The sequence below is a fragment of the Tenebrio molitor genome, chromosome 5, assembly GCF_963966145.1.
Source record: "Tenebrio molitor chromosome 5, icTenMoli1.1, whole genome shotgun sequence".
Taxonomy (NCBI): Eukaryota; Metazoa; Arthropoda; class Insecta; order Coleoptera; family Tenebrionidae; genus Tenebrio; species Tenebrio molitor.
In genome coordinates, this window is record NC_091050.1 from 11,913,814 (window position 1) to 11,938,394 (window position 24,581).

Here is a 24,581-nt window from a genome sequence, read left to right on the forward strand (position 1 = left end):
CGATATATTTGGATTAGGTCAAGACAAAGCCGCACAAGAGTTGTCAGAGCTGCACGTAAAAAAAATTAATGTTGATTTTAATTTTTGTCCTCCGGTTGGTAAAAATGTGTTTTGTGCATTTTCGACCAAACATGCAATTTTGATCAATTAAATTTTTCTTCACTAGTCATAATTGCAAGGTAAATGACGGATTAATTAGTCTTAATTGGACTCGGCAACGTTAAAAGGAAGCGACGAATCGCAGATAAAATGATTGCGAAAGAAAACTCCGGTGAAAATGTTGCGACTGATCGCGGTGTTAATCCTGTGCGCGCTGTCCGGCGTCCTCGCGGGCGGAGGCATCCCCGAAGAGATGCAAGAGCTCGTCGACACCCTCCACAACACTTGCGTCGACGAAACCGGAGTGGCTGAAGGTGAAGGCGACAGTGAAGCTCAAGTCCACCATCTCACGCTTTCTGTTGCAGATGTGATTGGCAAAGCGCAGAAAGGGGACTTCGTCGAAGACGACAAGCTGAAGTGTTACATGAAGTGCATAATGGAGCAGATGGCTTGTGTAGGTTGGCGGTTCAGTTTGCGGTTCTTCTGATGTGTTCTTGCAGATCGATGATGGTGGTACTGTCGACGTGGAGGCCACGATCGCGGTTTTGCCGGAGGAGTATCAAGCCAAAGCGGATCCCATCATCAGGAAGTGCGGCACCAAAAGTGAGTCGACGTCCTGGATGTTGGGGCATTGATTATTGTTCGGTTTCAGTTGGGGTCGATGCCTGCGATAACGCCTTTTTGACCAATAAGTGCTGGTACGAGGGGGACCCTGACGTAAGCTGGTTTGATTTGGGCAAAAATTAAAATTCAAACGTTTGTACATTTTCAGGAATATTTTCTGGTCTAGTGTAAAGTAAGAAACAATCTGACAAAACACAAGATCGCCTAAATTTAAATGTTTGGTACTAATTAAAATACTTTAGGTTCACAGCGCTGTCAGTGCAACTATCAGTGTGGGATTGATTTTATTGTATTTATCGACTCCATAAATTAAAAATAAAATAACACAGGAATGTTGTTTTTTACGTGTGTTATCGCCATGCTCATTAAAGATTTATGAAGGTGTTGTGTGTGAATCAAATTGATTTCTGTTTTAGCATGTCAAAATAAAAAATATATCGGTGTCTGCGAAAAAATGGAATGTTTTTATCTACAAGAAAAGTCAATTTAACCTAGTTTAGTACTGGAGAATTTTCAAAATATATTTAAGAATCTGTTATACAATTGTTAAATCATGAACGTCCAAATATTATATTTTTTATTCTCTATCCAACAGTGACAGAATTTTGTAATTCGGCCGATCAAAAGAAAAAACACTTTTAGTGTGTCATTCCATGAGATTGTATTTGTATTCGTCGTTTCATAAAGACCGCCTTTATTTCGACCAATGAATTGCAATCATAGTCATACCATGCATCATAATAAATCTAACCTCTACAGATATTTTGCGTTTGATTTTGTATAAATTGAATGTTTATCTCTGTTTAGAATTATTATTGTTTTGCCATATTTTTTTCTACTTTTCTAAAATAAGTGCCCCCCCACTTAAGAAAGACACTTGATGGAAATAAATAGATTACATGTCCCTCTTGCAAGTTAATTTAAACTGTCGCACCGTGTGGCGAAAATTTGAGGTTAGGTGTCTGTTAACACTCCTGTTTTCCACCTTGCATAACCAAGTTACACAATAAATACTCGTTAAAATGCAGCATTTTTATTATTCAAAAATATTTATAATATCCCTGGTTGGTTGTCGACTTGTCGATGAGCCAGCGAGGCAACAACGCCTTTGATGTTCTGGCCTCTTTTTCACCCCTCTAGTAGAGAGTATAAACCTGCAAGAAATTCACGTCAACGGTGTCGCACTGCAGCATTCCAAAAATCCCCGACCACCGCGTCCCACTTTAATCCCAAAAAGTGTATCCACTCACCTCCGGGTTCATCTCCAGATAACACTTATGGGTCAGCCATGCGCTTTCACACGGATTAGCTCCAGCTGAAAGCGACATTTACAACACTGCGAACACCTAAACTGTTGTACTTACTTTTCGCCCCGCACTTCTTGACAATTGGGGTGCCTACTTCTTTCATCTCTGGGGGTAGGAGTTCTATAGTGGCGTCGATGTCGACGACGCCGTCGTCGCTGATCTGAAACGGGGACCAGTCAGGGAAAAAAATTGTAAAGAGGGTGACACCTTACGCAACCAGTTTGGGACAACAAACATTTGATGTAGCATTTGAGGTTCTCGTCGTCGATCATCATTTTGTCAGCGTTGACTTTATTGATGATATCTGGAAGAGACTGATTGTTTTTTGGTCTTCGCGGGCGTCACTGTGCTTACCTTCGGAGACTCCAGACTCTGCAATGCAAGTCCCGTGGAGCATGTTCACAAGTTCTTGCATTTCTTCCGATAGGCACTAGATTCGATTGATTGTTGAGGTGTAAAGTTTAAGCATTATACTTACCAGTGCTGTTGGAATGTAAAGGCACAAGGCAAAAAGGATGTAGTATTTTTCCATTTTGTTGCTGTTTGATGAATGAAATGTCGTGTGAGGTTTAGTCTTATATACAAAAATATTCAAAACGGACTTCCTTCGCTAACCACTTAAATTAGCGGATTGCTACATAATTATTAGGATTGAGAACTACTTACTGTACCAAAACGTTTCTATAAACATATTGAATAAAAAAGTATCGCAAGAAACCTTGACAATTGGGTAAATATTAATTTGGCGATTTTACAATGCAGTGAGTCCTGAAATATGGAATGACGATTGCGGCAGCCAGTACCATGCTAAAAATTAATGTAATGGTATATCGAGTAAAAATAAATATTTCATCTTCATTCATCTTCACACCTGTGACTCCAGTAATGAGCGAAATTGATTTGAACAAGTCGAGGATTCAAACATTAAGCGAAGGGACTTCAGATGATGAAGAGTTGTTGAGTTTTGGCCATTTTGAAACAATTTGTCAAGACAAGAAAGCACCAACAATCTGAGAAAATGTTCTGAAAATTGAATTAGTTCCAACATTGTCGCCTCTAAATAAAATTTCTAGGTCAATAATTGTCACGTCGATTTGTGCTCAAAAAATAGTTCAATCATGAAATTTCGAGTTTCAAAATAGTGGTTTATTTAACGAGTTCCTGTGTAAATTGGGCTCAATTTATTTAAGAACGAGTTGAATACAACGTTTTTTTGTTCGACGACCCCCTAAAGGCTCCAAATCGCTTAAAATCTTTAAAATTAGCTTGACGTTTCATTTTGACAAGTTGTGACATTTATCAAAATCCGCTCACACAGGAGAAATTTCTCAAATTCTGACAGTGTCGAACAAAAAACATTTTTGAACAACTTGTAGATTATGTAACAAGTATAGAATGAAGCTCGTTTTCGCACGAGTATGACATAAAAAACATTTCCACACGTTTTTTATGGTAACCAAAATCAGTAGGTAATTTACTACATTCTATGTTTTTATGTGATCGTAATCGTAATCGTAATTGCTAGATTTTGTATGATTTACTGCAATTTAACGGCCGTAAAGTAACACTTTATGGACTAGTCCGTAGCGATAAAGTAAAATGGTCATAGTAAAATGTCGGTGTTAATAATTATCAATAAACGTTAAAATAAATTTCGTCATTTTATTCAGATCAAAAAATTATTAACAAACTAAAAACTTTACAAATAGCAATTGATGTGAATAACGTAGTTAACATTGTTACTAATTGAAGTCCCTACTAGTGATTTCTTTCATTGTTGGGTTTTTTCGTTCGTAACTCCAGAGAGTCCTGCTTCTGCCAAAATTGTTGCGTTGCCTTCGGATTCTTCTACGGTCCGTTTTTTGACATTGCTATTTTAAAGGAATTTTATTTTTGTTGTATTGCTGCAGAATTCAAATTCTTTTGTTTTTGATGCCTTTTGTTATGTTGGTGACAAAGTCCAATTTTAAAGACGAAGACAACCGAAAGGGTTGGAAAAATGAAAATGATTGGAAAATGTTTCTTAAAAAAAACGACATATCGGAGTTTATTTCGAAAAGCTCAAGGGGAAAGAAGATGTTTAGGTTATTTTAAACTTTTGGCTCTACTGTACTGTACAAATACATACCGAGTGATCAAAAAGAAAACAAATCAAGTGTGCTAGAGATAGGTATTTTCATATTTGGTGGCGCAAACAAAAGACTGAGAAATGTCACAAAATTGCCAAATTTCTCAAAGGAAGTTATTCATGGTCGAACTAGAAAAATAATAATACATTTGATTATATGAGAATAACTTTTCCTTTTGAAGCACTGACAAAAATTAATGGATGAGTTTTTATTTTCTCAATCTATTTAGCGAAAATTTAAATTTACCTATACTTTCCTTTTTACGGCGTTTATGAGTTTATGTCTAAATCGAAAAGTTCTTTTATAGGTTAACAAGAGCACATCGTTGACGTTTCTTTGACATTTCCGCGAAAAATCTGCTTACCAGTTGCGTCGCGTTTGCCTCCATTATCAGATAATAATTATAAAATACACAAATTTTATTGTGTACGCCTATGCATCGAACCCTTATTTGCACAGAATTCCGCTACGACATGACCGATAATTTGCAACGCCTCCTTTGATTTGTTTTCTTTTTGATCACATTGTACAAATATTTACTCAATATAGAAAATAATGATATGTATCTTTTTTTATGTCATACATATCTACACATATTAAGGTGCAACGCACTTCCACTAATTATTATTTTATCGCCCCTTGCAACCCGTTAACCTCAAAATTTCCAACTAACTACCTAATTTCTATGCACATAAATGTTCTTTAAGTTTTTTAAATGCAGACGCAACTACCTAATTGACTTCACAATAACCAATTACTGCAAGTAATACATACCTATCATAAAAAAACGAATCCATTTTCGATTATTTATTACTTTGCATAAATAATTAGCAATTGCTATGCAAGCAGTACTCGATTTATCTAAGTTCCAGTATGCATAATGCAAGGCTGATAAAAAAAATTCTACATTAAAAAGCGGAGGTGAAATTATTGGTGTATTGCATGTTAACAATTTCATTGCACAAAATACATCAAAATTTTAACTATAACATACTAATTGTTATTTAATATAAATACACAATAGTGTGAAGGTTAGTTTGTGTTCCGAACCACTCCTCCAAAATCAGGAGTGGAGTCATCACATTTCGTAGGTGATAATAAATGTTTAGATCGTTGAGACTTCCGTGAGTTGGTCAAAGTTGTGGTGTGTTCAACTCAACTGTCAAAGAAACATTTCGTACGTACCAGATCGTAACATACTAATAAGCATCGCGCACACCAAATAAAATTACTTCGACTAAAGAGAAGACGTCTGTTCAACACCAGCACAGGTACACCTCGCGTACTCTGATGCTGTTCTTACTTTTTACTGCAGATAACTTTTTCCAACAGCTATCAGCGAGCACTTATGGGTCAAAGTGATTTTAACAGCAACACTCAAAAATTGCATCCCAAGCAACAAGCCAACTGTCTCTCCAACTTGTTCTTCTGGTAAGAAAAAATATTTTCATAAATCATGGAATGGCTTTGGATAGTCAAATTCATTACCAAGGGCGTCTCCTAATGCGGACCAGTTAACAACTTTTGCTTTTAATTACGACGATTAAAATAGGTATATTGTTCTTCGACGTAATAAAAATATTACGGCAATCTACGAATTCATTCAGAATTTTATTTGGAGCTACATATTTTAAATTTTCATTGTATTGCTTTTGCCATAACCTTGGAAAATTCAATAGACTGAGATCTGGAAATCCCAGTGGTTAATTTTATTAGTACCAAAAGCGAAAACGTAATGTAGAGTTAATTTATTGTTAACATGTTTTTTGTGTGCAACCGTACGCGAAATGAGCACTTCGCGTACCGAAAACAAGCCGCGAAATTCAATTTCGCGGCCGTAAAAGTAAACGTCATTTTAATACATATTTGATAATTAATTCTTGCAGCTGGACGTTTAATCTGTTGACGAAAATCTCGAGAAGCGAGTTAAGACAAGGTCATCTCTCCGCGCCACTCCCACAACACGAGTCCTCCCTTCTGGGAGACAAACTGGAGCAAGCCTGGAAGTCGGAGCTGGCATCGAGTAAAACTCCATCGCTGTGGCGACCCCTTTGCAAAACTTTCGGCAGCCAGTTCATGGCAATAGGCGTAATCGTGTCCATCAACGAGTTTGTGGTCAAGTTAGTGGTCCAACTCATTTGGTCCCGTCAAAATCACCCTCTGTTCTAGACTGTCACAACCAGTGTCGTTATGGAAGCTTATCGAGACTCTCACAGTCCACCACGACGACTCCCAACTAATGCAGGCCTACTTCTACGCTTTTCTGCTCGTGGTGTCGTCTTTTATCAAAGTGATGTTGCTCAGCTGGCACAGGTACATGTTCCGCGAGTTGAGCTTGAAGATAAAGATAGCTTGCAGCTCCCTGATCTACAGGAAAACGCTCAGATTGGACAAGAACAACGTGAAGAAGACGGCGACAGGTCGAGTGGTCAATTTGCTGTCGAATGACCTCAACCGCTTCGACACCCTCCTCGTGCAAATGCACCACGTGTGGGTGGCACCGGTGCAGCTGGTAGTGGTTCTGTGTTTGGTGTATGTGATGGTGGATGCGAGTGGGACCGTGGGGGTGGTCGTGTTTGTCCTCTTTATACCAGTACAAAGTAACAACTCTTGTATGACAGTTGCATCTGCTGCAGTTTCACTTTTCAGTTGTTATGGGCAAGAAGTACTCGGAGCTTCGGCTGAAGACGGCGTCCAAAACGGACGAGCGCGTGCGTCTGACCAACGAGATCCTGTCAGGAATCCAGGTCGTCAAGATGTACACGTGGGAGGACCTCTTCGTCGGGTTCGTGAATACCCTCAGGAGGTGCGCCAGTACCTAGGTGATAGTTGTTGAGGTAGTAATGAGTCTTTTTAGAGAAGAAATGCACCACATACGAGCCACAACTTACCTGAAGGCTGTCCAAAACGCTCTGAACAAATTTTTGAGCAAAGGAGCCATCTACTCCTGCATCCTTCTGCACGTGCTGACCGGCAACCACTTACAGTCGCAATACGTCTTCGTCCTGAAGTCCTTCTACGATCTGCTGAGGCAAAGCATGACGATTGACTTCCCAGAAGCCATAAAGAACATATCAGAGTCGTCAGTGACGGTGAATCGCATAGAACAGTTCTTGTTGTGCGACGAGATCACTGCGCAACACACCGGAACAAAAGAATCGCAAGATGGAATCACACTGGAGAAGTTGTCGGCGAAGTGGGTCTCAGCATCTCGTGACACTCTCTCAGAGATCAGTTTCACGGCTGGGGCGAAGGAGTTGGTCACCATAGTGGGACCAGTGGGGAGCGGCAAAACCAGTCTGATCAAAGTGCTGTTGCAAGAGCTGCCGCCAGAGAAAGGAGAGATTTTGGTGAAGGGACGGATCTCGTATGCTTGTCAAGAACCTTGGTTGTTTAGGGGCACCCTCAAAGAAAACATCTTGTTTGGGGAAGCTTTAGACAAAGAGAAATACATCGAAGTGGTGAAAGTTTGTGCTTTGGAGAAAGACTTTGACGTTTTGCCCTACGGCGACAACAGCGTCGTGGGGGATCGCGGGATCACGCTGAGTGGAGGCCAAAGAGCTCGCATCAACTTGGCTCGAGCTGTCTACAGGAACGCAGATATCTACATCCTAGACGATCCACTCTCTGCTGTTGATGCGTCAGTGGGACGACAACTCTTCGACCAGTGCATCCGCGGCTACTTGCAAGAGAAGTGTGTGGTGTTGGCGACCCACCAAGTCCAGTATCTTGACAGGTCGGACAAGATCTACGTGCTCAAGAATGGAAAAATCGTCGCTGAGGGAAACTACCAACACATTTACAACAACTGCGAGGATCTTGCCCACAAAGAGACGGAATTTGAAGACAGTCTCGATGCTGACAGCGACCAGACGTTGGTTCAAACGGGAGAAGACGAGAGATTCAGCGAGACCAACAATTCGGGGAAGATTTCTTCGAAAGTGTACCAACAGTACTTGCTGTCAAACGGGTGGTTGGCTTTTAGTGTGCTCATCGTGGTGTTTGTTTTGTCCCAAACTGTTCAAAGCGGGGCCGACTACTTCGAATCCTTTTGGTGAGCAACTCACCCGCTCTGGTCCAAACTAAGACAAACTGTTGTAGGGTCAAACTAGACGAGAATCTGGACGCAAGACGTGCAGCAAGATTTTGGACGCAAGACAACTGCGTTTACATTTATACAGCTCTGATGGTGTTGACACTTGTTTTGTCGATTGTCGCTACCACTTCTTTCACTGCTTACTTCACACGCACTGCGGAAAAACTTCACGAATTGATGTTTACTGCAGTAGTCAAAGGGACGTTGCAGTTCTTCTTCACCAACCCGTCTGGTTGCGTTTTGAACCGATTGTCCAAAGACATGGGAGCTGCTGACACCAACGTGCCGAAGTATCTTCTGGACACTCTACAAGTAACTTTTTTGGCAGCAACTTTCCAAATGATGAGTCGTTGTTTCAGTGCGGACTAAGTATCCTTGCGGCGCTGTTGTTGGTGGCAGTGGTGAACCCTTGGATGCTGATCAGCTCGGCCATCCTCTTGTCTCTCTTCTACTACCTCCGCACCTTATACTTGGCCACATCTAGAGAGATCAAGAGGATCGAAGCGTCAAGTATGTATTTAGGTCGGTTTGTATGATTAATAGTAATTTAGGTCGCAGTCCTGTTTATTCCCACTTGAACGAGTCCATCGAGGGCTTGGAGACGATCCGAACTTTCAACGCAGAAGCCAAGCAGAAGCGACAGTTTGACCAACTGATGAACACGAACACGTCGGCTTCGTACGCGAACCTCGCCTTGTACACGGCGTTCGGGCTTTGGCTGAGTCTTTTGTGCTCCGCCTACGTAGCTTTAGTCACAGCTGGTTGCTTCTGGGGTCGGCAAATCTCCGGGAGTGACTTAGGTTTGATTATCACTCAAGCGATGAGTCTGTCCGACCTGTTCCAATTGGGCATTCTGCAATGGAGCGAATTCGAGAACGAGATGATTTCTGTCGAACGAATAACTCAGTACACCGACATCGCACCTGAAGAAGAGACAGGTGTGTCCGAAACGTGGCCCCAGTCGTCGGCGATCCAGTTTAAAGCCGTCACTCTTAAGTACAAAGAAGATGCGCCGGCGGCTTTGAACGAGCTTAGTTTCACCGTGGCCCCACGAGAGAAGATTGGTGTTGTTGGTAGGACTGGAGCCGGGAAAACATCGATAATCTCGGCGTTGTTCCGTTTGGTCAAATTCGAAGGCGATGTTGTTGTCGGTGGTACTAACACCAAAAACGTACCACTGCGATGTGTGAGGTCCAACATCTCTATCATCCCGCAAGATCCGGTCTTGTTCTCCGGCACAGTTCGCAACAATTTAGACCCTTTCAACCAGTTCTCCGACTCTGAACTGTGGACCATCCTGGAGGACCTGGACCTGAAGAGCTTCGTGGCCCACCTGCCGGCTGGTCTACAGAGCCAGATTTTGGAAAAAGGGTCCAACTTGAGTGTGGGACAAAGACAGATGTTTTGCCTTGCCAGAGCGTTGCTCAAGAAGAACAAGATTCTGGTACTTGACGAAGCCACTGCTAGTGTCGACCTCAAGACTGATTCTTTGATCCAGACCACCATAAAGAACAAACTAGAAGACTGTACAGTGCTGATTATTGCGCACAGATTGCACACGATTATGGATTGCGATAAAGTGCTAGTGATGGATGCAGGGAGGAGTGTCGAGTATGACCACCCCTACAGACTTTTACAGAATAAAAACGGATTTCTATACAGTTTGGTCCAGAAGACGGGGCAAGGTATGAACAAGCACCTCACAGGTTTAGCCAAAAAGGTAAAAATACAAACGTGTCTTGCGAGTTGCTGAGATTTTGTGTTTTAGAACTTCTACGAAAGTACTCGACTGTGATGACACAACCAATTTTTAAATGGCGGACATATTTATGACATAAATCGAGAACTATTTTTAAAATTGAATAAGTAAAGTAATAAGAAATGGAAAATGTGCTTTTAATTGAAACCTATAAAATCGAAGCAATAAGTTTGTTTTTAAAAAACGTCAAAATGTCAAATGTGTAGACTGTGTCGTTTTATTACATTTTTTTAAGATAAAAGTGACGTGAGCAGTCATGGCCGAGCGGTTAAGGCGTCTGACTAGAAATCAGATTCCCTCTGGGAGCGTAGGTTCGAATCCTACTGACTGCGTTTCTGCTTTTTTTTTAATTTCCGACAATTATAATTAATAATTTATGCAATAATTTTTAACAAGCACCACCCTCGACAATTAATTAACCCATGACGACAATTATCGACTTCCCTACAGTCATTAATCACCCAACTTACTTTTCAATAACAACACAACAAACTCCAACCGACATGGATTTAATAAATAAATAAACACGCACACAATCACAACTCCGGACGTGGAAGAATTATTAATAATTTTTACCGGAAAAATCTGCTTTATATATCCGACAAAATCGAGGCAAAGCTCTAATTTCCAATTAGTTGGAATAAAATGCCGCAAAAGAGCTTTTCCCTCTGGGACATGTTAAAATATGAAGCCAAACAATTCTGCCTTAACACTGCTTTGCACGGTTATAAGTTCATAGTTTTGCCCAAACGGATCTTGCTAGAACGGTGAGCGCAAACGTGACAAAGACACATTTGTAGTATTTTTCTTTTAGGGTGTTTTGGGTTATAATCGTGATCATCTCGCTCGTGGCCGCGGTCACACTGTTGTGCATGGCCTGGATCACCTTCCAGGACAACCCCACGATCCTAGTTACGGATTCGACCCATTACCCCATCTGGAACTACCCTTTCCCGGCCGTGACGGTCTGCAGCTTCAACAAGTTGTCCAAGAGCAGAGTCTACGCCCTCGCCAAAGAACTGTAACCTCGCCCCGCTGCCCCAGTACAAACCTTGACGGGCTGAGTTTTAGGGAGAAACCTTACGGGACTTCGACCGAGACCCTCGCCGGTCAACTCAAACTCCTCTTCCAACTGATCTTCGACAATCGAGACAACATCCCGGAGCGGAACTACTCGCGCCTCCAGGACATCCTCGACTACAACGATTACACCATCGAGGAGGTGATGAGTAAGCTGGCACCACGGTGCGACCACTTGCTGCAGAGGTGCAAGTGGAAGGGCGAGGAGAAGAGGTGCGAGAGTCTCTTCGAAACGATCAAGACCACGGAGGGATTCTGCTGCGCCTTCAACTACTACGCCCTAAAAAACCACACCTTCGGGGGGTAAGTGGAGGACTTCAGGTCGAAATTCGATAAGAAAAAGTGTTCCAGAGCTCTTGCTAACAAGATCCCGAAGTACCCCAGGCGGGTGTCAGCTTGTGGGTATTTAACGGCGCTGGAGATCTTGGTTAACAGCGACCCTAACGACTACTTCGCCACTCAAATTGCGGCGATAGGGCACAGGATTCTGATCCATAACCCCCACCACTACCCCGACTGGAGCATCCAGAACATGTTGACGGAGAGGGGGATAATCAACCTGATCGGAGTTACCCCATCAGTGACTTACTCTGTACCGAGTATGGCAGACATCGAGGTGGACAAGCGCAAGTGTCTCTTCAACAACGAGTCCACCCTTCACAATTTCGTACATTACAACTTCCACAACTGCATGGTCGAGTGCCGGATGAACTTGACCCTGAAGTACTGCAGCTGCTTGCCCTTCTACTACCACCACGAATCCGGGACTTACCCCGAGGCTCGGATTTGCAACCTGCGCGACATTCGTTGTCTGACGCGTCACAGAGGCGAGCACCGAGATTCTGCGTTACCTAACCGATTGAAATTGCTTTTTGCAGATTTAATAATGAGCTCGACGCCAGGTTTCGACTTTAGCAACGTCAGGCCCGACCACAAGTGGGGTTCGGAGAACCACGCATGCACCCAGTGTCTGCCCGACTGCGATTATGTAGACCACTCGGCGGAGGCGTCGTCTGGAATATTCACCAGGAAGTACTCGAGCAACCAGCTCAATTTGTTGTAAGTTGGGGGGTGGTGAACTGGCGCCAGGTGAAACACAAATGTTGCAGTGGCGGGGTTGTTATTCAGCACCAGAGCGTGGTGCGGGTGTATTTCAACGACTTGGTGGCCACTAAGAACAGGAGAGATGTGATCTTCAGCTGGCACACTCTTCTCGGTAAGGTGGTAAAATAAGGTTGGGGGGAAAAATCAATATCGGGGTGGAGGGACGTGCATGACTTTGTGTCATTTTTCAGAATGTTTTGTAATATGAAAAACTTTAGCAGAAACAAAACTGCCGATGTTAGGTACAGTGAATGAAAAAAATTACAATTGAGTATTCAGGTATTTCACGAGTGATAATGAGCCCGGTGGAATTGAAAATGCAACCCACAATACATTTTCACATTTAACAAGGCTATTTTTTTGTTCGACACTGTCAGAATGTGAGAATTTTCTCCTAATATTTATTCATTTTGATTGTGACCAGTGCCTAGTAACTTTTCAGTTGCTAGGTTATTGATAGGGAATTTTAGATAACACTAAATCCAGTCGCAGTTGGCAACTCTCCGAGGCGCCATTTTGGCATAAACGTCACGCTCACAGAAGACAGAACGGAGAACGACTTGCGCAAACGTTTTTCGACGTAGACTTTGTGCGCGTATCTATAAAATTGAGTGTTGGTACGAAATTTCAGAATTTCGAGACATTTTATTGAAGCCAACGGAAAACAACTCACAAAGACGAACATCACCAATAAAGTTAACTCTATTTGTGTTTTTTGTTGTATATTTTGGCTAGTAAGTACTGTAGTTTGATGCCTTCTGCCTTTTCATCTCCTATAAAACACTTTTCTAAACTTCATGTCTCTTTCTGTTTGATTAATTTTTATCTGAAAATATTTGTATTAATCAATGCAATTAATTGAAAGGTCTGATTACTTTTAGTAATCCCCAGACATTTTTCGCGTTTGTCTTACTGCCAACTGCAAATTGCATGAGGTGATTTTGAAGTTTTGACATTGAATGATCTGTACCTGGATATAACCTCACCTTTCAACAGATGTGATCATAGAATCAGATAGACGTTTTTAGTTTCTCCTACTTCAAATATTGATTTCCGTTATTCATTTTGATAAATACACTGAAATCAATCATTGCTTTACTACTATTGTCAAGTTTTGACAATTCTGACATTTTCACATCATGTTCACACCACACAAATATTTAGTGTAAAACGTATGCAGCACACAGCTAAACAGAGCCTACTATTTTTTTCGTTGCGGTCACAATCAAAGTGAATAGATAATATGTGAACGGATTTTGATAAATGTCACAACTTGTCAAAACGAAACGTCAAGCTAATTTTAAAGGTTTTAAGCGTTTTAAAATGTCCCACGCGTGCCAAAAAAGGCCCAATTTACAGACAAACTCGTCAAATAAACTACTATTAAATATCGTATTGTTTTAAAATGAAATTATGCATCCATGATAGCTTTACTTTCAATAATTTTATTTGTCACAACTGACATTTACGAAAAAGTTAAAATGTGACGATTAAAATGTATCCGAATGATGAGAAAACAGACATGATCCGGATTTAAGGCGAATGTAATAAAAATGCCTCTGGCATTGCGCGTTTATGTATTCTGTTTTAAGTTTTTTAAATTAAAAAACAAATATCCACGTTAGCGTTGCAAACTTGCAAATGTATTGTGGGTTGCATTTTCAATTCCGCGGGGTTTATTAATTCAGAAATACCTGTATTTCCAAAACTACTGATTCAATTGGTACCAAAATCAATAGACTTGGAGTTCTGGATGAGGTAAATGTTTTGGGGAAAGAAAAAATCAAGTCGATGCATTTTTGCACAAGTTACCGTAATGTCATCTGCTTGCGAAGTGAAAAGAATATTGTTTGGGGTTGGAAAATCTTGTGTGATATTTACTCGCCTCACTAAGCTTTCAGACGCAAGATTAATGAAGCCTCGTAATTTTGAACGATCGGCCTAAACACACATTCGCATGCGGTCATCCATTAGAGGCTCTTTCGCTCTTTAGCAAATTTTACTTGTCTGAGCGATTTATGCTTTGTTTACTGACCCAGAAAACCGCAACACATGAAACACAACTGATTAAAGTTGTAATGTCTTGTGGGGGTTAGAAAGGTTTTTTCACTTGTGAAATAACACACTTGAGCGTTTTTCTGTTGCGTTCGTCTTTTTCGCCTTTAAAAACATAACCTCACTTACATCATCATTTTTATACAAAATAAATTAATTCAAAACATAAATCATAATGTTGTACTCAGAAAAAAAGAAACCTCTCGCTTATTTGTTCCCAATGGAACTGTTTTCTCTTCACTGAATAAAATTAACAATATTTTCGCCGTTTCTAGCTTATTATGGAGGACTCTTGGGCCTCTTCATCGGATTCAGCTTCGTCTCTGCCGTGGAATTGATTTATTTCTTCACGGTTCGCCTGTTCCTCGATTTCAGACAACGCAACGAAATGTTGAGAAAAAAGAAAGACAATCGTTTTGTGAATGTAAAGCCGCATCATGATGAAATTCTTAATCCGAAACTTCTCATAGCTAATCATTACAACAACGACAGATTCAACCTGAGGCGTAGAAGCAATTCCAACTCTTAACATCCAATTTTTTAGTCAACTCAAGTCACATTCTAACACCAAACTGAAATTATCTCTACTACACTTCGGGAACACAAGAATCACGCTACTACTGTAAAATTACAAATACAAATAAATACTGAAGTACAGCCCTGATTGATGTTTTCTGGTAAAAATCAAACATCCCTTCCTCGCTCATCACATTTAAGAATACTTTTGCACATCATAAATAAACTACTCGACTTGACTTGATGCAGGTGCGCATGCGCCCTTGCAAAACAACCAAAGTCCTAAACAATCTCAGTGCTTATTGTGGAGATGCTTCTTCAGATTGCCCTTCCACGCCGTGCTAAAACTGCAATGCAAACACTTGAACGGGAGTTCGCCCCCCGTATGCGTAAACTTGTGCGCATCCAGCCCCCTCTTGTCGCTAAAACTGGAATCGCACATCTTGCACTTGTAGTACCTGGTGAACAAGTGTTCGCACTTCTCTTCATTACACTCCAGGCAAACCTGTTTGTCTTTGGCCAGATGTCTGGTCTCCATGTGTTGCTTGAGGTAGGACTTGGTCAAGTATCCCTTGCCGCACTCCTGACACTTGTGCGGGAGCTCCTGACCCGTGTGGGTCATCTCGTGCAACTTCAACTGGTACTTCTCGGCGAAGGGTTTGTTGCAAACCTCGCACAAGTGCTGCGATTGACGCTTGTGGGTGAACAGGTGGCGGTCTAGGGCACGCTTGCGCGGTGTGCTGTACATGCACAGCTCGCATTTGTACTCTTTCACCCGCACCATGTTTTTGTCGTGTTTCAGCTTGTGGGTGGTGAGCAGGTCCACTCGGTAGGCCTTGTACTCGCACAAGTCGCACGTGTAGCTGCGTTTCAACGAGTTGTAGTAGTCTCGGTCTTTCTTTCTAACAAAATTGATAAATTAAATCGTGAAGGGATGTTAAGTCGACGTACTTTTTGGAGGCAGTTGCGCGACGGCATTTCCGCGTTCGCTGCGGCGCCGCCACTTTTGCTTTCTCCTCGTTTTCCGACTGCATCTCTTCAAAATCATTTATATCCCTGCTGAACAAATCTGAACTGCTCGGGTTGCTACCTTGTAAGAAAAAACTACAGTAAAACCACATTAATTGAACAGACTACAAACCTATCACTGTTTCCTTGCATACTATTATCTAGTAAAATGTGAGGTAGATTGACAACTTTGGATTCAGGAGGGTCTTCACCATTTGTCATGGAAGAAAAGTTCAAATCCGATATCGTGTGGCTTAGCACGCTACTCAAACAAATTTTCTTGCCCAGTTTTATGTTGTAATGATGGAGATAGTCATAGATTTTTTCCTCAGTTTTGAGACAGGTGTTTTTGAATATGTACGCATTTTTTAATAATTCTGAGCACTGGAGGCACAGCACCATTTCACCGTCGAAGATGTCCAGGTCCTGGAGACACATCGTTCATTCAAGATTGTCTAAAGGGGCGCAACTCACCATCTCGGGCATGAAAGTCTCCAACATGTCTTTAAGCGACATTTGATTCGCTTCGGTCTTATTAAAAATTTTTATGCAACTCGTTCGCGGCAAATTCGTTTTTAAACACGTCCTACAAATGTACAACTGTTCCATTTTTTACAATTTAAACCATCGAGACACTTTTAGGTTATGTCACTTTTGACAACTTGACTGCAACGCCACCATTGATCATCGATCACTGTCGACTGACGTTTTTGGTTTTTCTCTACACCTCTAAAATAATACGAAATCGTAAAACTAATCTTTTTATTCAGGACAAAATCATAGAAATTGATTTATATGATGATGTTTTAAAAAATGAATACAGTAAATTAAATAAAATTCTATAATACAAAATTTAAAACTTATTTTACAGGTTCTTTAAATCTTTCTAGTCGCTGTTTTGCTCTATCTTCCGGTGTGACAATCCCAAATCGAGCTTTGCGCTTTTCCATTTTTTCCTGAACGTCAAGACTGGTCATCACTTTGGAAACTGACCCCCCAAACCTCTCTGCCCTTTGTTTAAGTACTTCCACGCTAGTTTTCTGCAAGACAAATTTTCAAACAAAATACACACACAAAAAACACAAACATTACCACTTTCGTGTGTATCGCGCTTGACGAGTTTCCTGAATCGCCGAATCGTTCGGCTCTCGCAACTTTTTTTGCCTCATTGCTAAGAGTGACATCAAATTTTTTCGCCCTCATCTCCAAGCGCTATAAAAACATTATCACAAAAACATCAAAATATTACACGACGTCTCACTTCTTTCGCTGAGAGCCCTGACAATTTAATAACCTTTTTTTCTTCAGTTGATCCATTGGATTTCTCTGAGCTTTCTTTGCTTTCCGTTGATATTCTCTTGTCCATTATAAGAGGTGTATTTCTGTTTAAAACTACTTTTTTTGTTGACGGGGGGACCTTTTCTTTGTCGTCCTTTGTCTCATCCTCGTCGTTTTTGCGTTTCTCACCTTTTGCTGGAAGAGTGTCATTAAGGGCAGTATCGATATCACTTATTACAGATTCGGTAGTTTCCAAATGAACATCGTCGTCGTCCTCCTTCAAAACAAACCGTGAATCTATTTATTCAAACATACAATCGCAACCGTTACGTTTAACAAGTCTTCATCCAGATCGTCGACAGATTCATTGCTGGCCCTTTCGTTCGATTTGAGAGCCGCTTGCAGTCTTTCAACCAACTCGTTTTTGTTTCCTGTTGCGTTCAAGCCTCGACTCTTCAGTTCCCGTTTCAAGTCTGGGACCTACAAACAACGTAAATGATGTACACAAAAACATAACCTCAAACTAAACACGACGCTTTCGATCTCAATATAACTGAACTTTCACTAATGTTTGGATTGACAATGGGAACATTGAGGTGGCAGTTTTTCACGCAAACTAGACACTAGAATTTACCTTTAATTTGGAAATATCCACTCCAGATGATAAAACAGCACCGTCCGCCATCTTTATTGAGCGCCTTACAACAAACAACCACCTCAGCGTGAAACAATTTACTAAATTTTAACCTCACTCTTCTTACTCTTATATACACATGTGGGTGGATGATGGGAGTAGATGGCACCACTGGCGCGAACCCGCGACAATACAAATTGTCTTTTCCTTGTTGTTTCTGATTCTTCCTCTCCAAAAGTGTTTACCACATGTTATTTGACACTAAAGATATTTTTAAACAATATGAGAAATCTGTAACAAATGTGAGTGAAATTTAATGTTGTGAACTGGGGAAAGAAATCAGAAATTAAAGAGAATTGAAGAAATTAAGTCAGAAACGAAGGTTTACACATCGTAAAATGCTCACTTGTGTATAGTTATTGACGCTATCAGAGAGGAAAGTAGAGCTTTTGTTCACGCGAATTGCATGTTCGGCAATTCAAGTGAACAAAAGCGGCCTTACTCTCGAGTCACAGTCTCGAGTGCTGTATTTGATTTTGTTCGATACCTTAGATACCTCCTTGGAAAATGAGTCTGTAACTTTACATTCAAAATTTTAAATAAAATTAAAATAAAACAATTTACCTACTTCCCTAAAAGAAAAATAGTGCTCCATAAATAACCACACAAATGGTATAGTTAGGTAGCATCGTATAAAGATACATGTTTTCGAGTTTAAGTTGTGATAAATACCATAAGTAGCTTAAGGCTGAAGCCTTTAGCCTTGCCTTCTTTAAGTAAAATATTAAATAAATTAAAAGTACAATCGGCAATGACAGTTTCTTATCAACTTGTATTTACAAATTTATATAACAACATCTCACAACACGATGTCCAGTACTTGACCGACTACCAGATGATAAACAATAAGAAAACATGTTGTCCAAGTTCATCTTCGTCGTTGTAGCTTTATTGTGCATCAACATCAACCATACGAATGGACAAAGTAAAGGTAAAAGACACAACACCTACTGGTAAGCACAAAGACTTTCATTTTAGGCGCATCTTGCATAACACCGGACCAAAACCCCGGAACTTGCATAAACATCAACGACTGCGCCCCTTTATTAAATTTACTGTTGACCCAAAACCGTAACAACACAATCCGTCAGTATTTGAGGGCGTCAGTCTGCGAATACAGACAACGAACTGCTATAGTGTGTTGTCCGCAACAACGAGCCACAAATGTTGAAACCACCCCTACGGCGGAACAAGTTAGAAATGTTGAAACCACTACATCTCAAAGTCAGACCGGGGGCAGCAGTAAACTGCCCAAGAGCCCAGATTGCGGTTTTAGCAACGTCACCATTCCCAGAATCGTCAATGGGGTACCAGCGAAATTAGGTAATAAAACCGCGTCCGGCATTATTAATATAATAATAAATAAGAGAGTTCAAGGTTAGATAAAAATTGTTTATTTCGTTTGGAAAAAGCGACGTCACAGCTAATGATTTTGGTAGAGATGTATAAAAATTAATTTCAGGAGAATTCCCTTGGATTGTGGCTCTGGGGTACAGAAACGCGAAAAACCCGCAACTACCGAAGTGGTTATGCGGCGGCTCGTTGATCACCGACAGACACGTTTTAACTGCAGCTCACTGCATCTACAATCGACCAGATCTGTAAGAAATCAAGTGAGACGCGTCCCAAATAATTGTGGTACCATTTGTAGGTACTTGGCACGTTTGGGAGACTTGGATCTATTCGACAACAACGACGGTGCCAAACCTTCAACAGTATCTTTAGCAAACGCAAAAATTCACGAAAACTACAGTCCCACTAGATATAACAACGACATCGCGATCCTCACCCTCCAAGAATCAGTCAACAATCGTAATTTAGTCTTTTTCATTTAACTTCCTGCTTGCAACAGTTCTTTTTAGCTACGGTCTGGCCCATTTGCTTGCCAACAGTCAACCCCTATCGCTCCATGAGCTACTTAAACTTCTCCCCAACTCTGGCAGGGTGGGGATCTGTGTCTTTCCGTAAGTACAAAAAAAAAAAATACAAATCAATCAACTAATTAAACACCTTAATAATAATCTTACGAGACATCTACTACCCACGAATAGGTTTTTCTGAGAGATTTTGTAACATTTTCTCTGTTTTTGCTTGTTTGGAAACTTTCCCAAACCGGTTGTAATGCATCTAATGGATTTTTTAGGTGGACCGTCGAGTTCAACGCTCCAACAAATCTTCGTTCCAGTTCTGGACAACCAGCAATGTGTTCGTGCTTTTGCCAAAGCTGCAACGATAGATGACAAGATATTGTGCGCGGGTTCTTTAAATGGGGATAAAGACGCTTGCGGAGGCGACTCCGGGGGTCCTCTGATGCATGAAATCAACGAAGGAAACAATTACCGAGTTTATCAGATCGGGATCGTTTCGTACGGTTTCCGGTGTGCTGTTCCCGGATACCCCGGAGTGTACACCAGAGTTACAGCGTATGTGGACTGGATAGAAAAAAATCTGAACTAAGACAATGTTTGCGTTAAGATTATTTATATCGTTCAAATGATTTCTTTGTACGTACATGTGATGGTAGAGAATAAAGAGTTTTTTCTTATTTGGACACTACACTTTTGGGAACTGGGAACCCCCCTTTAGGGGAAGACATGTGAAACACGTGTAATGCGCACTAAACCCACCAAAAAAGTAGGTAGTATTTAACCCAAATCGTAATAATTAAATTATTCAAAGAAACAGTGAAATGGGTTACCAACGGTATTATCGAATGCTGTTAAGCGGACACTGTCGGGTCTTTGCAGGAATAACGAAGATGAGAGAGGATGAGACATCAGTTAGTTACTGCTGTGAATGCGCAAGGTAAACAAGAAAGTGTAAAAGTGAGCTGAAATAACAACAAAATCATCAATCAACGCAAGAACTGAAGACCAGGAAGACCGAAGACCAGTCAAGGTCAAGGATATTCCTCGAGTTCTTGGAAAATTTCTGTGAATCAAAGCGCCATCTGTAGGAGATCCGGTTTCCACGACAACTGTCAAACTGTCCTCCCGTTGGAGGTTATGTTGTATTTTTATTATTGAAGAGATAAATCTTGTTAAAATGTCTGAATCTTATGTGATAGGCGGTGTAGTTTCAAAACAGCCAAAGTTACGTTCTGTGAATTCCGTGGCCCCTCTAGGTAGGCACGTGCGTCGAAATTGACCAATATACAATGGCATTTTTCAGTTGGTGGAGACCATGTCTTCGAAATACCGGCTAAGCTTATTAAAACGACGGCCGACATGAAAATATGGGAAAAATCAGAAGCATACTTTGTAAATATCCACCTCCGATAGAGTAAACGCCGAATTAATTCTGTTTTATCAGGAATATCTTGGTTTCATTTTGGCCATAAATGAAGCAATCAAAGGGAAAAGTAACACGAAGGGGAGCGAAAACAGCTCCGAAAGCGTGAAAAAAATGGTCAAGATGTTGGACCAACTCGACGCCAAGATCGACGAGACGCCGCCAATCCAGCAGCCACAAAGATTTGGCAATGTGGCTTTCCGAACGTGGTTTCAAAAAATGAAAGACGTTCGTGCGAAACTCCTCGCTCGGATTGTCACTCAAAAGTAAAATTGCAGGATTCGCTTGGTTTGCTACAGGCCGTGATGCCTCCCGAGCTGTACAAAGCCATCCCCGAGGTCGTCTCCTACTTGGTAGACTCGTTCGGCAACCCCACTCGCATCGATTACGGGACGGGCCACGAAATCTCGTTCGTGATGTTCATGTGCTGCCTGTTCAAAATCGGGCTGCTCAAAGACGCGGACAAGGTCGCGAGCGGTTGCAGCATCTTCCCCAGGTATCTGGACCTGGCGAGGAAGCTGCAGAAGACCTACCGCATGGAACCCGCCGGGAGTCACGGCGTCTGGAGCCTGGACGACTACCAGTTCGTCCCGTTCATCTGGGGCAGCTCTCAGTTGTTTGGTAAGTCGATGGTCGGGAGTCGAGTCACGTCTTAAGAGTGGTTCTCAGCGCATCCCCAAATCGAACCTGCCGGATTTCTCCAACCGCAACTTTTGAACCACTTCGGTGACGACTACATGTTTTTGACTTGCATCAATTACATCAACTCGGTCAAAACTGGACCGTTTGCCGAACACTCCAATCAGTTGTGGAGCATCAGTGGCGTCTCGTCTTGGACGAAGATTAACGGCGGCCTCATCAAAATGTACAAGGCCGAGGCAAGTACCACATCCGGTTCGACACAACCAACACAGAATCTCGATTCAAGTTGACAGACGAGAAGTACATGGGCGGAGTCGCGATTTGCGTTGGAATCGCAAAGGATCGAGGCCACGTGATGTGCTCTTCTCGCATCAAGTGTCCTCACCATTCTTTCAAAATTGATTATTATTTACGATTTGTTTATTTTACATCACGGCAAAGTGTACGTTTTGTTGGTTGAATTCATTACGGTCTCGGCACTGGTAATGATTTAAACCAAACTTACCACAAATATTTACTTTCCTTGCGGTTCTTTGTTACTAATGCGGTGTTTATGTATGTTAAAAAAAAACACTATTTGTTGATAGTACAACAACGTAAATATGTTGATCCAGTCTAGTATTTGTTTTGTCGTGAATTCGAGAAATATAAAAAATACAGTTTTTTGAAGAATTCCTCGAATTTGATTGATTCTGGTGTTGGTTGCTCGAGACGGCGAGCTTGGACTGACAACTTGCAAAATGTTGTAGGTTTTGAGCAAGTTTCCGGTGGTGCAGCACATCGTTTTCGGTTCTTTGTTCACGCTGAAGCCGATGGAGCAATGTACGGGTTTGATGACCGCCAAAACCAGCTTGGTGCTGCCCCCGAAGCCGTTCCCCAAGGACACGGGCAGTCAGGGGAGTTCGACCGAAGAGTCGGAGCAGAGTCAAGAATCCTCAGCAGAGGGTTCGGGCCCGAGCAGCTACAAAGAATCGCTCAGCGAGACTTCGGCGCCAGACAGCAAAGAATCCGGTAGGGCTTCGCTCCCCAGCGAGAAAGCGAGCGATTACGAGACGAGCCTCAGGTCTGCGGAAAGCGATGTACGGGAGTCCAGACCGTCGGTGCAGAGCAAGAAGTCGGCCCAAAGCGACGTTCCTAGCGCTCGGGCCAGCATAAGGGAACCCGTGGAGGAGATGAAACCGCCGAGCAAAACCTCACGGCAGAGCAAAGGGTCGCAAGATATGAGAGCGTCGATGCAAGAGCAGGAGGAAGCGACGGTCAGATATTCACAAGTCGAGGAGGAGATCGGGAGGATCTCGTACAGCGAGGAGGCTGAACAGAGAAAGTCGATTCCGAGCGAGAGGACGGTGGGGCTGAGAACCTCGGCACATCTGGGGATAAGACAGCCAAGGGAGAAGTAATTCGACCAGATCTGGGCGGGTCATAAAATGTAAATACTCGATCGCTAAATAAAGATAATTTAATCGTCAAATTAGTGTTGTTAGCAACACAATAAAATTATATGTGGAACAAAGTCACGTCTGAGCTTGTTCGCATCAGTCGGGACAACTGTCAAAGTCGTTAAATGTCACTAGTTTTGCAATTGTACAAAATAAAAATAAATACACTACACGCAATAAATTATTAAACTAGATAATACAGCTTGGCAAGATTTAATACAGGAACTGGACACGTTTCGTTGAGTGGCAACTGCTATCTAGTGCGTCTGCTGACCCCCCCAAGATGGATCCGGATGTTGGGCAAGCTCCCAGTCGCGAGCTTCGTCAGCTTCCGACAAGTCCTGACCCCCGAGACGGTCACATTGCACTCCCCATCCAAATTAATAACTTTCTCCGAACTCCCGCATCTCCGCACGTCCCCGTCGCTGCAGTGCCGCGGAATCGCGCCGTCCTTCGAAGAAACCACTCCGTTATTCCCCACGTACGTCACCACATCCTCGTCGATGCTCTGGTCCAGATGCACGCTGCCGTTGTTCCCCACGTACACGACGGCGCCGCCCCCGCTGGCCACCCGCAACGTGCAGTTGTCCCCCACGATCTTGATCGACGAGACGTTGTCGGCCAGCTTGACGGAGCAATTGTTGCCCACAACTAGATAGGCCTTGCTCTCGTGGCCGACCAAGGTCAGCGCCAAGTTGTTCCCCACGTACTTCTTCAGGCGGACAGGTGCGCCCATTTTGTGCGCGGATGGGTTGATGCGACTGGTGCTGGGTCGGGCTGGCGGCGGTTTAAGAGGAGGAGGCTCGCGCTGTGGTTATTTACCGGCGCAAAACGCGGCGCCGTGGGTTCTAGTTGCGACCCGTGGGGAACCACCACAAAGTCAGTTTTTTGTAGTATTCATTAATCATGCGATGACCTTATGCACGCGATGGTATAATTAAAGCGAGCCGGTTTGCGCGCCGCCAGTAATTGCCACATCTGGCCCAGGATTGCACATTTGCGCCGGATTTTAGTACACCTGAGCGCTCCGGGTCACAGAATAGAGATTCTGATAAATCGCATGACATATTGTTGATGGAGTGATTGTGGTCTTTATGTACAGGATGCAGATAATAAGCGTCCCGTTATCTACACCAGATAAGTATTCCGCAGAAATAAGAAGCTGTTAACTACACCACTGTGAAGTACCGACCTACATTGTTTTTTTTTTTAATTTATTACGTCCGTTGTTACTCAACACTTATCGAAACATATAATTCCATAAATTGCTAATTTAACGCTTCTATTATTTATAACATGTCTCCGTTTTTATTAGTTTTCCAAAAATACTTATTTTTAAATCAAAATGAAGTGTATTTGTGCGGTGTATAACTGGTTGCATAAATGTAAACGTGTGGAAAACGGTGGAAACTGACATCACAACTATTGCAATTGTTGTGGAGTTGTTGATAACCGATTTG

The 24,581-nt window shown here is 42.1% G+C and overlaps 9 protein-coding genes and 1 non-coding gene across 11 annotated transcripts; 6 read left to right on the forward strand and 4 right to left on the reverse strand.

Moving 5' to 3' along the window:
* Window positions 1-235: 235 nt before the first annotated feature.
* LOC138130883 (general odorant-binding protein 83a-like) lies at window positions 236-1,453 on the forward strand. Its single transcript, XM_069047578.1, has 5 exons — window positions 236-413; window positions 465-553; window positions 600-702; window positions 752-816; window positions 872-1,453. Exons 1-5 carry the CDS (start codon window positions 278-280, stop codon window positions 887-889), a joined length of 411 nt encoding a protein of 136 aa, XP_068903679.1. The 5' UTR covers window positions 236-277; the 3' UTR covers window positions 890-1,453.
* A 287-nt stretch (window positions 1,454-1,740) lies between these two features.
* Window positions 1,741-2,705, reverse strand: LOC138130884 (general odorant-binding protein 69a-like). Its single transcript, XM_069047579.1, has 6 exons — window positions 2,509-2,705; window positions 2,385-2,460; window positions 2,243-2,334; window positions 2,088-2,190; window positions 1,974-2,038; window positions 1,741-1,877 (listed from the first exon to the last, which is right to left on the reverse strand). Exons 1-6 carry the CDS (start codon window positions 2,560-2,562, stop codon window positions 1,860-1,862), a joined length of 408 nt encoding a protein of 135 aa, XP_068903680.1. The 5' UTR covers window positions 2,563-2,705; the 3' UTR covers window positions 1,741-1,859.
* Window positions 2,706-5,107: 2,402 nt separating this feature from the next.
* LOC138131749 (probable multidrug resistance-associated protein lethal(2)03659) lies at window positions 5,108-10,134 on the forward strand. The gene is made up of 10 exons (XM_069048936.1): window positions 5,108-5,430; window positions 5,492-5,590; window positions 6,046-6,279; window positions 6,329-6,759; window positions 6,809-6,965; window positions 7,017-8,213; window positions 8,261-8,567; window positions 8,615-8,765; window positions 8,807-9,975; window positions 10,024-10,134. The coding sequence occupies exons 2-10, from the start codon at window positions 5,508-5,510 to the stop codon at window positions 10,048-10,050; spliced, it is 3,756 nt and encodes a 1,251-aa protein (XP_068905037.1). The 5' UTR covers window positions 5,108-5,430; window positions 5,492-5,507; the 3' UTR covers window positions 10,051-10,134.
* A 130-nt stretch (window positions 10,135-10,264) lies between these two features.
* TRNAS-AGA (transfer RNA serine (anticodon AGA)) lies at window positions 10,265-10,346 on the forward strand. Its single transcript has one exon. It is a non-coding gene; the product is annotated as a tRNA-Ser (tRNA).
* Window positions 10,347-10,544: 198 nt separating this feature from the next.
* Window positions 10,545-14,910, forward strand: LOC138130321 (sodium channel protein Nach-like). Its single transcript, XM_069046756.1, has 6 exons — window positions 10,545-10,781; window positions 10,829-11,035; window positions 11,086-11,397; window positions 11,446-12,153; window positions 12,204-12,310; window positions 14,529-14,910. Exons 1-6 carry the CDS (start codon window positions 10,660-10,662, stop codon window positions 14,780-14,782), a joined length of 1,710 nt encoding a protein of 569 aa, XP_068902857.1. The 5' UTR covers window positions 10,545-10,659; the 3' UTR covers window positions 14,783-14,910.
* Window positions 14,774-16,485, reverse strand: LOC138131485 (zinc finger protein 726-like). The gene is made up of 4 exons (XM_069048530.1): window positions 16,252-16,485; window positions 15,911-16,203; window positions 15,721-15,855; window positions 14,774-15,671 (listed from the first exon to the last, which is right to left on the reverse strand). The coding sequence occupies exons 1-4, from the start codon at window positions 16,384-16,386 to the stop codon at window positions 15,062-15,064; spliced, it is 1,173 nt and encodes a 390-aa protein (XP_068904631.1). The 5' UTR covers window positions 16,387-16,485; the 3' UTR covers window positions 14,774-15,061.
* Window positions 16,486-16,525: 40 nt separating this feature from the next.
* LOC138131489 (SAP domain-containing ribonucleoprotein) lies at window positions 16,526-17,846 on the reverse strand. 2 transcript variants are annotated; one of them, XM_069048543.1, is made up of 5 exons: window positions 17,690-17,846; window positions 17,386-17,535; window positions 17,072-17,332; window positions 16,870-16,989; window positions 16,526-16,817 (listed from the first exon to the last, which is right to left on the reverse strand). In XM_069048543.1, the coding sequence occupies exons 1-5, from the start codon at window positions 17,738-17,740 to the stop codon at window positions 16,638-16,640; spliced, it is 762 nt and encodes a 253-aa protein (XP_068904644.1). In that variant the 5' UTR covers window positions 17,741-17,846; the 3' UTR covers window positions 16,526-16,637. The 2 variants fall into 2 exon arrangements, with proteins under 2 accessions (XP_068904644.1, XP_068904642.1); XM_069048541.1 differs by having other exon boundaries at window positions 17,039-17,332.
* A 665-nt stretch (window positions 17,847-18,511) lies between these two features.
* On the forward strand, window positions 18,512-20,294 carry LOC138131487 (venom protease-like). The gene is made up of 6 exons (XM_069048537.1): window positions 18,512-18,674; window positions 18,728-19,072; window positions 19,212-19,350; window positions 19,401-19,561; window positions 19,612-19,713; window positions 19,893-20,294. The coding sequence occupies exons 1-6, from the start codon at window positions 18,605-18,607 to the stop codon at window positions 20,204-20,206; spliced, it is 1,131 nt and encodes a 376-aa protein (XP_068904638.1). The 5' UTR covers window positions 18,512-18,604; the 3' UTR covers window positions 20,207-20,294.
* Window positions 20,295-20,577: 283 nt separating this feature from the next.
* Window positions 20,578-23,264, forward strand: Ptpa (Phosphotyrosyl phosphatase activator). The gene is made up of 6 exons (XM_069048519.1): window positions 20,578-20,873; window positions 20,921-21,009; window positions 21,062-21,268; window positions 21,319-21,661; window positions 21,710-21,918; window positions 22,432-23,264. The coding sequence occupies exons 1-6, from the start codon at window positions 20,795-20,797 to the stop codon at window positions 23,080-23,082; spliced, it is 1,578 nt and encodes a 525-aa protein (XP_068904620.1). The 5' UTR covers window positions 20,578-20,794; the 3' UTR covers window positions 23,083-23,264.
* Window positions 23,124-24,355, reverse strand: pirk (poor Imd response upon knock-in). Its single transcript, XM_069048544.1, has one exon. The coding sequence runs from the start codon at window positions 23,855-23,857 to the stop codon at window positions 23,375-23,377; it is 483 nt and encodes a 160-aa protein (XP_068904645.1). The 5' UTR covers window positions 23,858-24,355; the 3' UTR covers window positions 23,124-23,374.
* Window positions 24,356-24,581: the final 226 nt, after the last annotated feature.

Coding starts and splice junctions, on each gene's coding strand:
- LOC138130883 (XM_069047578.1), top strand. CDS start 278: ATGTTGCGACTGATCGCGGTGTTAATCCTGTGCGCGCTGTCCGGCGTC. Junction 414..464: donor CGAAACCGGAGTGGCTGAAG/GTGAAGGCGACA, acceptor TTTCTGTTGCAG/ATGTGATTGGCAAAGCGCAG. Junction 554..599: donor TAATGGAGCAGATGGCTTGT/GTAGGTTGGCGG, acceptor GTGTTCTTGCAG/ATCGATGATGGTGGTACTGT.
- LOC138130884 (XM_069047579.1), bottom strand. CDS start 2,562: ATGGAAAAATACTACATCCTTTTTGCCTTGTGCCTTTACATTCCAACA. Junction 2,335..2,384: donor AGAGTCTGGAGTCTCCGAAG/GTAAGCACAGTG, acceptor AGTCTCTTCCAG/ATATCATCAATAAAGTCAAC. Junction 2,039..2,087: donor CAAGAAGTGCGGGGCGAAAA/GTAAGTACAACA, acceptor TGTCGCTTTCAG/CTGGAGCTAATCCGTGTGAA.
- LOC138131749 (XM_069048936.1), top strand. CDS start 5,508: ATGGGTCAAAGTGATTTTAACAGCAACACTCAAAAATTGCATCCCAAG. Junction 6,760..6,808: donor CCTCTTTATACCAGTACAAA/GTAACAACTCTT, acceptor TTCACTTTTCAG/TTGTTATGGGCAAGAAGTAC. Junction 8,766..8,806: donor CAAGAGGATCGAAGCGTCAA/GTATGTATTTAG, acceptor ATAGTAATTTAG/GTCGCAGTCCTGTTTATTCC.
- LOC138130321 (XM_069046756.1), top strand. CDS start 10,660: ATGCCGCAAAAGAGCTTTTCCCTCTGGGACATGTTAAAATATGAAGCC. Junction 10,782..10,828: donor AAACGGATCTTGCTAGAACG/GTGAGCGCAAAC, acceptor TTTTTCTTTTAG/GGTGTTTTGGGTTATAATCG. Junction 12,311..14,528: donor CAGCTGGCACACTCTTCTCG/GTAAGGTGGTAA, acceptor CGCCGTTTCTAG/CTTATTATGGAGGACTCTTG.
- LOC138131485 (XM_069048530.1), bottom strand. CDS start 16,386: ATGGAACAGTTGTACATTTGTAGGACGTGTTTAAAAACGAATTTGCCG. Junction 16,204..16,251: donor AGACTTTCATGCCCGAGATG/GTGAGTTGCGCC, acceptor ATGTGTCTCCAG/GACCTGGACATCTTCGACGG. Junction 15,856..15,910: donor ATGCAAGGAAACAGTGATAG/GTTTGTAGTCTG, acceptor CTTACAAGGTAG/CAACCCGAGCAGTTCAGATT.
- LOC138131489 (XM_069048541.1), bottom strand. CDS start 17,740: ATGGCGGACGGTGCTGTTTTATCATCTGGAGTGGATATTTCCAAATTA. Junction 17,536..17,689: donor TGGATATTTCCAAATTAAAG/GTAAATTCTAGT, acceptor CGTTGTTTGTAG/GTCCCAGACTTGAAACGGGA. Junction 17,333..17,385: donor TGGATGAAGACTTGTTAAAC/GTAACGGTTGCG, acceptor TTTGTTTTGAAG/GAGGACGACGACGATGTTCA.
- LOC138131487 (XM_069048537.1), top strand. CDS start 18,605: ATGTTGTCCAAGTTCATCTTCGTCGTTGTAGCTTTATTGTGCATCAAC. Junction 19,073..19,211: donor TGGGGTACCAGCGAAATTAG/GTAATAAAACCG, acceptor AATTAATTTCAG/GAGAATTCCCTTGGATTGTG. Junction 19,714..19,892: donor GTGGGGATCTGTGTCTTTCC/GTAAGTACAAAA, acceptor TGGATTTTTTAG/GTGGACCGTCGAGTTCAACG.
- Ptpa (XM_069048519.1), top strand. CDS start 20,795: ATGTCTGAATCTTATGTGATAGGCGGTGTAGTTTCAAAACAGCCAAAG. Junction 21,662..21,709: donor GGGCAGCTCTCAGTTGTTTG/GTAAGTCGATGG, acceptor AGTGGTTCTCAG/CGCATCCCCAAATCGAACCT. Junction 21,919..22,431: donor TCAAAATGTACAAGGCCGAG/GCAAGTACCACA, acceptor AAAATGTTGTAG/GTTTTGAGCAAGTTTCCGGT.
- pirk (XM_069048544.1), bottom strand. CDS start 23,857: ATGGGCGCACCTGTCCGCCTGAAGAAGTACGTGGGGAACAACTTGGCG.